Below are 12,867 nucleotides of genomic sequence, written 5' to 3' on the forward strand. Positions count from 1 at the left end.
AATAAATAGATAGTAATTTTCTGTCAATTCTTGATGTATGATTTTTAGTTAATAAGATCTTTAGTTTCCACTCTCTGAAACATAGTAAGAGTAATAATTTAAATAAAATTTTCAAAAGCATATTTATTTATTGATATGTTGCACGCAACTCAAGCGATTTTTTGACTTTTTTAATCGTTTGAAATCCTTAGAAACATTTAGAAGAGTTGTATTTAGATAGAATTTATGGTAGCATAGATATGAGCACATATAGGTACAAGTGAATCAACTTTTAAATAAAAAGTGGAAAAACTAATCAACAACAAGTTTCCTTTCCTTGCTTTAAGATCATTATTTAAATTAAAAGAAGCCACTAGTGTTTTAAATTTTTTGGAAATCACTCACACTAATTTTGAAATACCTGTCACTAAGCATTTTAATTGTGAATTATATTTCCCCATTTAAACAAAAAAAATCTAAGTATTCATATGGAAAAAAAGGGTATAATTGATTGTCCATATGTCTATAAAATGCAGCTGGATATTATAAGCTATTGCTTATGCAGGAATTTTAACAAGAAAGAGTAAGGTATTTTATATTTGTTGGTGTAATAAATATTCTCATCTCTTCAACTTAAAATATATGTTCTCATCTCTCACTATTCTCATTAATTTTGTCAGTGTCATTTATATTGAAGCAAATTTTAGTAGAATTCTGAATTTCGTTTTTTTTTATCCAGAGGAAATTTATCTCTCATCCTTAAAAACCGAACTAATTTTATCAAAAACAGCTATATTTTTGGATGATGGTATTACATTCATCTCTAAATAATGTTGCCGATTACAGAGCTCTATGACTGCTGGAAGCTAAAAGAAATTTAAAATCTATTTTGAAACAAATTTTGTCTTTATTTCCATTTTTTAAATCTGGATTTTGGATTGATATTTTTTTCCAACCCATATTTGTATCTTGAAGCTATTAATATATATTTAAATCAAAATTATCATTACCGTGAAATATATTCAATGCTGTAATCGCAACTTTCAGTGTTAATAACATAAATAAATGCTATCATTTATTTTAAAGCAAGTAGTTTTTATGGATTAAAATAATTTCTGCAAAACAAAGCAAATTCATTTGCTATTAACAACAAGGAGACCGATACAGAAAATGTGTCATTAAAATTCATGCAAGTATTTAAAATTAAAAAGCATTAATAATTGCGAACACTTAGATAGTTTTCAGTGCTGTCTATTCTAACAACTTAAGGTGATTAATCTTCAGTAAATTTATGTGGAACACGTCAATCCACGCCAAAGAACAGTGGAAATATTTGATCTCTAAACATTACTTCAACAAATAATTAGACAATGGGTTTCAGTAATCACCAGCAACCAATAATTACAAGCCATTACCAATAATTAACAGCAAATGTTGCGATGAAAAGTGCCCCGATTATGTACGGTGAAGGAGACTACAGCCCAAACACAATCATGAGCTCTGTATCCTCCGAGCCTCAGCCACAAGGGACCGGACTTCCGAACATTGTCCCAACCAACTCCAGCACGATGTGTTCTAACGAGTACTGCGTTTCAGACGAGGACTACATTGAAATGATCGAGGCCTACATCTTCCCCAGTCCTTACGAGTGGCTCCTGATCGCTCTGCACATGACGGTGTTCTTCGTCGGCCTCATAGGTAATGCCTTAGTGTGCATATCCGTGTACAGAAACCACTCGATGAGGACAGTGACCAACTATTTTATTGTAAACTTGGCTGTTGCGGACTTCCTGGTCATTCTTTTCTGTCTGCCGCCCTCAGTACTCTGGGATGTCACAGAGACCTGGTTCTTCGGGAGCCTCATGTGCAAGTTGGTGCTCTACCTACAGGTGAGTGCCCACTCATTTTGACTTCATAATTTCACATAACCACTCTTCTTCTGCTTTGATATTTTTTTAATTTTTTTAAAACTCTGCTTTTCTTGATCGTTTTCACAGATTAGCCAAATTAATAAACTACTCTCTGATTCTTATCCTTCGCATTCTCAATCAGTCATGGCATTTACTGTGATTATTAGCTAAAGTAGGCAATTGAAGCAGCCGTTCAATTTTGAAATCTGATCTTAAGTTTATTAACATTAAAACATTTTTCGACGATGTTTGTTTGGATCTGGACAGACAGTCGGAAGATAAATCACTATTTTAGCGAGTAAGACAAATACCGGAGATAATGTGGAAGCACGAATCCGGAAACTCACCATCTTCTTTGTAAAGATCACGAAGTTTAATTGCAGTTGATAACATCCTATGATGACTTTTTTGAGAAGGAGATGCTGTGACCAACGAGGAAACATTTCTTCCTCGTGCGTCTAATGGTGATTTCAATTTTCCAGAAATCTACGAAAAAAATTAAAATTCTAATTCAATATTCTTCGCCCAGGAAACTAAAAATATTAGTACAAAAAATTCTTCTTGAAACGAAAGATATGACACAAAATCCAATATAAATATTTTTTTTAACGTAAAGAGTAGAAACATGAAATCTAGCATTTGTTAGTGTATTAATGGATACTTAAAATGTCTTTCATTTAACTGGAAGCAAAATTTAAATTCCATATGTTCTAATGAAGACTCGACTCTGGTTATCTGTTCAATTATTTGAGGTTTACTTTTAATATGAATTTTTTTCTGACAATCGAAATTTTATTTTCATATTATCAAGTTCATTTTGATATCTTCCACTACATTCGTCTTTTACTTCAGAATGGGATTTTTTGAGTCTAATTTCTCCTCTCTTTATCCCCCCCCCCCTTACCTTTTTTCAGTTTTAGCAACCGCGGCTTTTTATAGTAACCGGAAATGGTGTTATCCGAAATTTGCTTGTATTGCATTTTCTTTCACTTGGAAAGTCTTAAAAAAAATAGATTCTCTCCGATTCGTGTCTCGAATAAAATGTTCGAGTCAGCTATATTTTAAAAAGGAAAAAATGCTGGACAAAATACATTTATACAAAGGTGCAAGGAATCTAAAACGACGTGTACTCATTTTCAGGAAGAGATGCAGTTGTTCAAACAGTGAAAATAAAAGGAATTAATAAATCCCTTTTTAATACATTCTTTTCATGAGGTGTTTTCAGGATCTCTAATCTATACTTTTTCCTAAATCGAATCTTCTTCTTCTTTTTTTTACTTATGTTTTCGAAATTAATCATTTCCATTCCTCTTTTCCCTCATTCCAAAATAACTGCATTTTTTGTGACAGTGCTCTAGATTATAAAAAGATAAAAATTACAGAACATTTCATTTAAAAAACAAATTGGATTGCAGTAGAGGCAAATAAATACCACAGCTAATGAATTTAATCTGCTAATATTATTACTAAATGGACGTTATTAATAATATATGAATGTTTACCAATTAATTATAGTTATCATTAATGATAGATTTTTACATACATCAATAAATAATTTATACTTTTAACGAACAACTTATAAATCAAATAATGTGTTGCGCTAGACACACCATAAAAGCCCAAACCACTATGCATTTCTTAACTAAATATTGCATCAAAACATTCTTCAGAAAAAAATAGCAGACATGGATATCGGTACAAAAAATGGATTTCAATTTTTTTTTCGTTATATTTTAGAGATTTGAAATTATGGGAATCGAAGACTGTATTTTCTTGGTTTATTGATTTATAATGCCAATTCAAAATGCAGCATTCTAATCCAATCGCTTTCGATAGATACCAGAAGGAATAATCTTTTGCAACGAGCGAAACAGTTTAGCAAAAGAAATGCTGTATATAAATATACAACCGGGGCAATACAGTTGAAATGGATGAGTAGTAAGAAATAATGCTTGAAGACTCCGCTGAAAATGCATTCCAGATGGCAAAGAAGATGGAATATCATTTGAAAGCGGAAGCGTCTCAATGTCAACTCCGAAATGTACCGTGAAGATGAAGTTTCGGTCGATCGACGGATATTTTAAACAGTAAACATGTTATCCGGAAGCACCAAAACAAAGGAAATAAGTAAAATTGAAGTTCACCTTTCAAATAAAAAATTGCCTCTTCAAATAAACGATGACAAAGTGGTACGATTTCTTTTTTCTTAAATTCAGCTCTTAGTTCTGTTACTAAAGGAAATAAATCTTTCTTGTTTTTGTATATTTAAAACCTAATGAGTTATTTATTATTATTTTTTACAGAAGTATTTTTGTTAAGACTATATATTTTTCTTGTATTCGACTGTTTTCCATAAGGTATTTGATGAAATAGATATTTTTTGTTGTATTAACATGCGCAACAACATTTAAAAGAATACTGTATCAAAAGAATTTGTGAGTGAGATCTTCACAGCATTAGATGGAAAACCTGTTCATTGCGAAAAAGTAAATAAAACCAATAAATAAAAAGCCCATTTTTATCAGTGCAATAAAAAGGCATTATTGTTATTATTTTAATAATTTCTACTTTTTAATCATTCATTAATAAGCAGTAACTGTTGTAAATATTCAAAAATCTTGAAATGATTTTTTTTTCAAATCCATCATTTCGTGTGTTACTTGTAACGAAAAAATTAATTAGATTACTCGATTAAGATGTTAATATAATATAAAATATAATAAAATTATATATTTTTATCAAAAATATTTAAGTGAAAAAAATTTAAAAACTTGCTGTACATCAGGGAAGTTTGAGAAAAATCGTATATAAAATTCTCTTTTCACATATTTGAAACTGCTCAAATTAAGTTGAGGTGTTTCAAATAAGCTCATTTCGCGCTTCTGTTATTTTTAGAATGTATTTATAATATCATCTATATGTTACAAAACAAAATCTATAAAACAAAAGACAAAAATGAAATTTCTGGTACTATCAGATCTCAGTGACAGCTTGAAAAAAATATTCCAGACATCGGTATGATCCATTCTATTAATCCTCTATGGATAAAGTATTGGTATTAAAATTATTTATACAAAAAGAACTATTTAGCCTAGTTGTGGTATGGATCGCGGAACACGAAGTGCTTAATTCTTCCTCCGGGCGTAGTAAATGAATAGAATTAAAAACATGGCAATGAATTTACTAAGTATGTGGTTGTACTTTAGAGGATTTCTGTCCCTTTCATTGTAGAGAAAATGGGATTTGTTGAAAGACTGGAGAGGAGATGAAGAAAATGAGAGGCAGAGAGAAAGTTTCCATTAAAAAAATTTCATCCAAATCGGTCCAGAGTTAAGCTGACGTGGTAAAGCTGCTGTTACATTGAATCACAGAGGAAACGTTGGGTTTTCTTAGCTTACGCCGAGATCTTAGGGTCATAGGATTTTATTTCCTTGATTGCGATGTTATCGCTTTTATTTAATTTGTCAATAAAGGCTGATGATATTACAAATAGTGTTACTGATTACTTCGCATTATTGATTTGCCGGATCGTCACATTTCGTAAACTTTCGAGTGAAGTCATATGATTTTTTGCAGTCGCCAAGATTTGAAATGAATAGGAAATGATAAGCCGCTGCATAGTTTTATATATCAATAGTTTGTTCTATGGAGATAGTTTGAAATCGCAGTTGAGTGCTGGTAAAATTTTGCCTTCACACCTTTAAAATTACTTTTGTATTCACCAATATAATTTTAAGGTGTTAAATTATTATTTAGTATGATGTTGAAATAATCAGTTTTATCATTCCATAAAATGTCTCACAGAATAATTTTGGTGAGGGGGTTGGGTGAGGGTTATTCTTCCAGGAGATTAGTTTAGTTATATTAACGACCCGTTTTAAAACAACACTAGGGCAATTTTGGGACGGACCTCGTAATTCAGAACTGCGGTCAAATGACGAGGGCGACACCTTAGCTGGTACATTCCTCCCCAAATTTCTACACCACACCAGCTGTTCTTCCAGGAGAAGTACACGGTTTGGCAGCTACTGATGCTGATATGAATCTTACACTGGATAAATCATTTCTGGATTAGCTTAAGATGATCATAGAGCTTCTTTCTGATGAGCTTGGATCAAATTAATTAAAAAATTGGAAATGAAGGAATTCTTCATTCAATTTGCTCTTACACAGAGGATAAAGTTACCCTATTTCTGTGAATAATGAGAAAGTATAACTTTATACTTCTTTATCTGATGTTAAGAAGTCCACCGTGGTGTGGTGGTAAGGTCTCGGCCTCGGGATAGAAGGATTTCAGGTTCGAGACCCGATTCCACCGAAGAACCGTCTTGAAAGCGGGCCAGGTGCACGCTAAATCCGTCGTAGCCAAATGTCCTCCCGCTTCTGCGTTCTGGAAGTTTTGAGAGGTGGTGCCAGGTCAGGTGTCGTCCTTGTCATCTGACCGTGGTTCAAGATTACGAGGTCTGTACCGAAATTGCTCTAATGTTGATTCAAAACGGGGCGTTGCTATAACAAAACTAAACTTATGTCAAGAAAGCTGATACTTTAAGCAGTTGACTAGATATGGAGTATTTTTTTATGTATAAAAAAACATGATGATTCTGTCATGAAAACACACAAAAATGTAGAAGAAACTAAATAAAAATGTATCATAAACACATAAAATTTATTCTACATGTTTCACTCACTTGGAACATTTTAACATAACAAAAACCTATAAATATTATTAACAAACATATCAAAATTGTTTCACGGCAAAAAAAAAAAAAACGCTAAAAAAATTTTAGATTTTTCTTTGTTGGCAAGTATTTTTAAAGAAGTAAAAACAAAACATTCTTGTGAAGCCCGAAAAAAATTTAATTTCAATGAAACAAGATTTTCCTGTGCTTTGAATGATCGCGAACCTGATTTTGCTGATATTTTTGACAATGAGATGGAGAATCACCGAGTAGCCTACAGGAAGGAACTTAACCAATGATGCAAGGATTTAATCATATTACAATTTTTCTTATCTTTGGCTTTCACATAATGAAGATCAGAAACTCTCCTTTCCTCATTCCTCACATGCACTTCGAAGAAGTAAACATTCCCATTCGGAAGTTCTGATTGTCTTTTTTGGCGTTCATTCCGCATTCATAAACAGATCGAATAATTAACAAGCATGTTGCTACAGAAATACTGCATGGATTCAAAATGAGTGCATTGTATCTTGGAATAGAATAACGAATCAAGCAAAGGTATCATTTCAAATTCTGGTACGAAGAAATGAAAAAAAAAAATGCTTTGAAAGTGTCATTAAATTGTGGTAATTCCGGTTTGGCAATAATATTTCAAATGACTTATCATGCACGGAAAAGTTTAATAGTTATTTCCTTTTGATAAAGAAACAAAAATGCAAAATTTACCTTCTTCAAAATAATGAATTTTCAAGAAAAATTGAAAGTAAACTATAAATTTAATTAAATAATTTTAAGAGAATATTTCATGTTTGTGATCATCATTTTAATTCGTTCGCTGAATGCATACTTCTGCCTCTATAAATGTATTGAATCCTCACGTCATTTTTGAACGTAAATCCTGGATTAATATTTGTTTAGCGAATCATAACAACACTCACGTATCTGCATTAAATGAATTGTTTAGAAATGATAATATTAAACGAATAGTTAAAGCAATTGAGACATTTGATGCGAATGATGTTCTTTGCAATATAAGAATTCAATAACATGTCTGAGTTTTTGTCTGGAATGAAATTAAACTGCTATTGCAAGTGAGGAATAATTCATTGATATTCTGCTTCTAAACATGATGATTAAATTAAAACTCATTCATTTTTCATCTTAAATAAATAAAAATTCTGATACTTGTATCACTTTGATGTTTCTAACATTGATTTAGCTTATGGTATCAACTCAATTAAAATTTTTGAACTCTTTATGAATGATTATTGAGATCAGTGGCGATTGTTCCTTCATTTTAAATGCATGCTATAATGATCAGTGGAATAAATTTAAATTAAATAAAAATTCCTCAAGTAGTGGAAATTAAATTATGTTTCATAAATGGATGCTTAGCTTGTCGTTCATTTGTCACTGAAACAAATAACACTCTCGACAAATTATCAATGATTATTCAACTTTTGGAATAAAATATTGGACTACGAACGAGAAACCTTTTTAATCTATATCTACTATATTAAAATTAAACACTCACAAATACTTACCAAAATCTAAAAAGGTTTAAAAAGTAAAAACGCTGGGTAATTGTCAAATGCATTATGTTAACAATTCCATGGAGTTGGGTGTTAAATGGCAACACCCCGGATTAAATAATGTCTTTCATACCACATGATGTTTTTATACATGTATTTATTTTTTAATTGTGAAGCGAGCCTTTTTGTGTACGCGAGTTTTGAAAAAATGTAGTCCTGATAATTGCACAAATAGTTTTTTAAAAGCCGGGTTTATTTTTCCAAAAACGTTAAGCAAAAATTCCTTTTTAAAATCGATAACCAGACTTCAATCTGAATAGTAAAGTACATAAAAGTGCTTCCGTTTTCAATTTAGGAAAATTAAAGTATATTGATAAGTGTAATGAACATTAAAAAAGAATAGTTTATCTATCTTATTATATTTTCTTAGATGTAAGATAATGTTAGGTTTCCTTTTAATAGAAATATTGTTGCTTCAGTAATAGTAGCTATAAGATAAAAAATCCAAGTTAGAGCTTAATTATATTTTAAATATTACAAAATACAATTATACGCAAACGTATTATGGAAAAAAAAAATTATACGTACTATGCAGTCTAACTGCTGTCAACAGGTTATCCTTTTCATCTGAGTTTTCACAAGGGAAATTATTCAAAATAAGAAAGCATTTTCTTCTGTTCCTCAATGCAGTGATAGTGAAATATCTCATACTAAGAGCTTTGTAATAGTATATTAATAATTGAAGGATTTTGTATACATAAAACCAGCGGAATTTTGATTTAGCTCTTGATTTCTAAGAGGTCAAGACCATTGCGCCTTCATTGCTTTATTACTTGAAAGGAAGACAGAGTGTGATTCATGGGAGTTGAAATGTGTAATGACGAATGACGGTGACTCAGATAGGCTGATGTCAGAAATGGGCGATTATTTTCATTTTCAATTTGAAAATGCTCAGCTGTAGGGCATGGCGAAATTTGATAACTGTTTTTTTCTCTTCCGATGTATGATAAAAATACAGATATGCTCACACGAAAGTCTATGTATTAATTGAAGTCGCTCAATCTAAATGCACAAATATCCTTAAATGTAGAGGTAATGCATTAGTATTATATACTATTGCTTTTGCCTTAAGGTATTTCTAACATTTACTGTCATGCGCATATTTCTTTAGGTAAGGAAATTTCAGAAAATTTCTTAGCCTTATTACTTTTTATCAAATTTGGAAAGAAAAAAAATAATTTCGGCAATACAGAAAAAAAAATTGAAATTGCATTTATCATGCACAAAAAAAAAAATGTAATACTTATGGCAGAAGTGTATAGTATATATTTACTTAAGAGGATTTATTTGCAATCTAAGAAAATATTTTCAAAATTATGTGACAATGAAAACATTTTTGTTTCATTGCTTACAATAAGGTATTGGAAAAAAAAACCATGTATTGGCATGAAAACATATAGTGTTCTGGAGACGGCTTCTCGATCGCAATATAGCCTTGGCTTCAAAGTTTAATAAGAATATTGAATTTGGATTTTTTTAAACTTCGTCCTGTTATGACCAAAGTTTAATAAATACCTGCGACGATTGTGCAAGACCACACGCAAAGGTCATTTTATCCAATAAGTTATGCTTTTACCCTGTCATGTTTGCAGATTCCACAACAGAACAACAATCAAATCTACAATTCTGATTATAAAACATAATTCCGAATTTCACTTATTTTTAAATTATTACGTCCACATACAGATGTGATAACACATACATCGATGATACGCAGTTGACGATGATATATAGATAGACTTCTGTACCAAAACATGGAGGAATGCTTACATTACCTTCATTCCAGTAAAAAGTAATTAATTGCTGTTGCCAAATTCATTTCTTCATTTATCGTACTCAGACAGATATTATTTAGATAATAGTTACTCACTTTGGGAAGTCAGCGATTCTTCAAATAAATGAAATACGTTGAACAAAATTCCTTTTCAGAATCACAGAAATAAACTAAAAGCAAACAGAAAAATGAAACAAACAGAAACTATCTTACTTGTTGATAAATATATGGCTATACATATTAAAATATTAATATTGCAAAAAATTATTAAAATGTTTGAAGAAAAAATGTATATGCTTTGGAGCTTGATTCCTTAAAAGAATCTCTGATAATTCTGCACGACTTTCTCTTCAGTGGAAGTTTAAATCATCGGATTTCTTATTTTATTTATATCATTCGAACTATTTGGGCAAAAACAGGATTCGACACTTCATTACGCCAGTGCCATCTTATAGCCATAGAGTGAAATAATAAAAACACCCGCTTATAAAAGCTCCGCTATCTCGATTTTTTTTCCTCTTCTGTCAGGATTGAAGGACAAAAGATCACATTTGATGCTTCCTGACGCAAGGAGGTCGCGATTCTTGGAAATGAATCCACGGTAGAAAAGCTGTTCATAAGACAAGAAATAAAGCTGTCCAAATTTATCAGAAACTTATAGATTGTGGTGACATGAGCTGGCCTCTTATCTGCTCCTCAGTGCAGTCTCGAATGGAGGGCTTTGTTTCAAAAAATGCTGCAGAAAACAAAGGGCTAAAGCTCTGACAGAATGCTAGGAGAAAAAATATATCTTCCGTAAGATTTTTCCCTCCTAGATAACTGCGCTTGGACCGTTCATTAAAGCTGTCTGTCGATGGAGACGAAGGTTGTAAAATCTGAATCTCTCTCCAGTTAAAAATAAAGTTTTTTTCTTCGCCTTCCTACTTAATATGCTCATTCTAGCTTAAAAGGTTGAGATAAGAATGTCTGAATAATATCTGTTAAAAGTAGAAAAAAAAGTGACAAATTTCACTCAACTTGTTGAGCACGTGTGATATGCTTACAAGCAAATTTAGTTCTCAAATATGCTTTTATGTGCTTACTTGTTATGTATTCATTAAAGTAAAAAAAAAATGTTTCTAAAATGTCAGCATCATAAACTGTAAAATGACAAAGTTATTTTTTTCTTTACTTTCTATTAATTTATTGCAAAATTATGTTAATAATAAAAAAAAAGATAGAATATAAGCAGCAATTATATGTTCATATTTGCTATGCATCAATAATAAATTTAAATAGTTAATCATACTGTGCAAAATTTCATAAAAAATTTTCAATATATATATATTTGTTAATGCATCTTTCCTGATCACTCATATATGCTCATTTGACGAAGTGTAAATATTTTAAACAAAATGAATCACCAGCTAAAAATGATTAACCAACACCTTTATTTACAATATATTTAAAATATTAAACTTTAAATTTTGAAGAATAATTTTTGTTTGGGAGTTTGTATGAATTAAGTGACATATACTTTAAATTAGAACAGTTAAATGATGTGTGAAAAATAAACATTTATTCGGACACAGTATTTCCATCTTATGATTTAATGAATCGCTTTGGATTCACTTTTTATTTTCTGGAAACTTGTTTTCTGATATATGCTTAAGAGGCGCAAATATTATATTCTTCCAAAAAAATACCATCTCTAAATTCTGATGATTCTTGCATTTCAAATGTTTCCGAGTTTCTTTAAAGTATATTAGAAGCACATTTAATTATATTTGTCTATTTTCTTGTATTAGAATACGATAATCAATTAGTTTCTACCCAAACTGCAGATCTGCAATAAATTTCAGACAAAACTATACATATCAAGGATTCATTTTTTTGTAAATGTTTAATCCTCTGTTGTACTATGCTATACAACTTTATAAAAACAAACATTCATTATAATCACATTTTTTCAGTTGTTTGATTCTCAGAAAGTAACAAATGGATTTTCAAAATGCTATTGATGCAATAATTATAATTAATGTGGAATTAAAAATTAAATTATGCTGTCATAATTAAAAGAAGTTTTTTTTTTACAATGTACAAGGGCTATAACTATAATATTCATTTCCACAGAAGTTCAGAAATAGCATAAATACTAAAGTATCTAAATTTATAAGCCATTTTGCTATGCTACAATGCTATGCATTCAGAACTTTTTCAATTGTAATGCATTTTCAAAGGAACGATCACTGAACATTTCATTTTACTTTGATCTTTCTTTGAGTATTTAAATCTTTTTCGCAGATGGCGTGGTAGTAAATTAAAATTGCAATTTTTCGAGGACATCTCTATCTAGTACACTTAATAAATCGTCTGTTACTTTTTTAGCTCATTTAGGACTTTACTATCCCCTTATATGTAAACTTTAAAAATGGTTTATTTCTATATTAAAAACTTTCGAAATTATCCACTTTACATGGTTTGAACACTAATGTATACTTTTCGAGTTAAATAAATGGAAATACGCAACATTGCTACTGAATATTTTAGTGCATCTTGTACTGGTTTTGAGAAAAAATTCCGGAATTTAACATCGTATGAGTCTGTGTTTTCATCGCATATTGTGTAGCTATTTTAGCTTAACTACACACCACTTTTATGATTATGGTTTGCACTGCTCTGGAGTTTATGAAAGAAAAAAAAACCCGTCTTTATTGAACATTTTATATAAACATGTGATATTAAATATTGATAGGATAAGCAATTTGTTTCCTTTAAATACTGTGCAACATAATTTGCTTAACAAAACACATTTACCTCCTTACAAAAGTGAGTTTAGTTTTAGTTTAGTTATATTAAAGACCCGTTTTAAAGCAATACTAGGGCTATTACTGACCTCATAATTTTGAACCGCGTTCAGGTGACGAGGATGACACATGAGCTATCAAAACCCC

At 30.6% G+C, this 12,867-nt stretch overlaps 1 protein-coding gene across 1 annotated transcript in view; it reads left to right on the forward strand.

The window, feature by feature from the left end:
- The first annotated feature begins 108 nt into the window (after positions 1–108).
- Positions 109–12,867, forward strand: part of LOC129981960 (orexin receptor type 2-like) — a 114,727-nt gene continuing 101,968 nt past the window's right edge. Inside the window, exon 1 of the mRNA XM_056093034.1 lies at positions 109–1,868. Within this exon, the coding sequence (XP_055949009.1) occupies positions 1,419–1,868 (450 nt within the window). The 5' untranslated portion in view covers positions 109–1,418. The remainder of the gene's footprint in view (positions 1,869–12,867) is intronic.

Source organism: Argiope bruennichi, chromosome 8 (genome assembly GCF_947563725.1).
Source record: "Argiope bruennichi chromosome 8, qqArgBrue1.1, whole genome shotgun sequence".
NCBI lineage: Eukaryota > Metazoa > Arthropoda > Arachnida > Araneae > Araneidae > Argiope > Argiope bruennichi.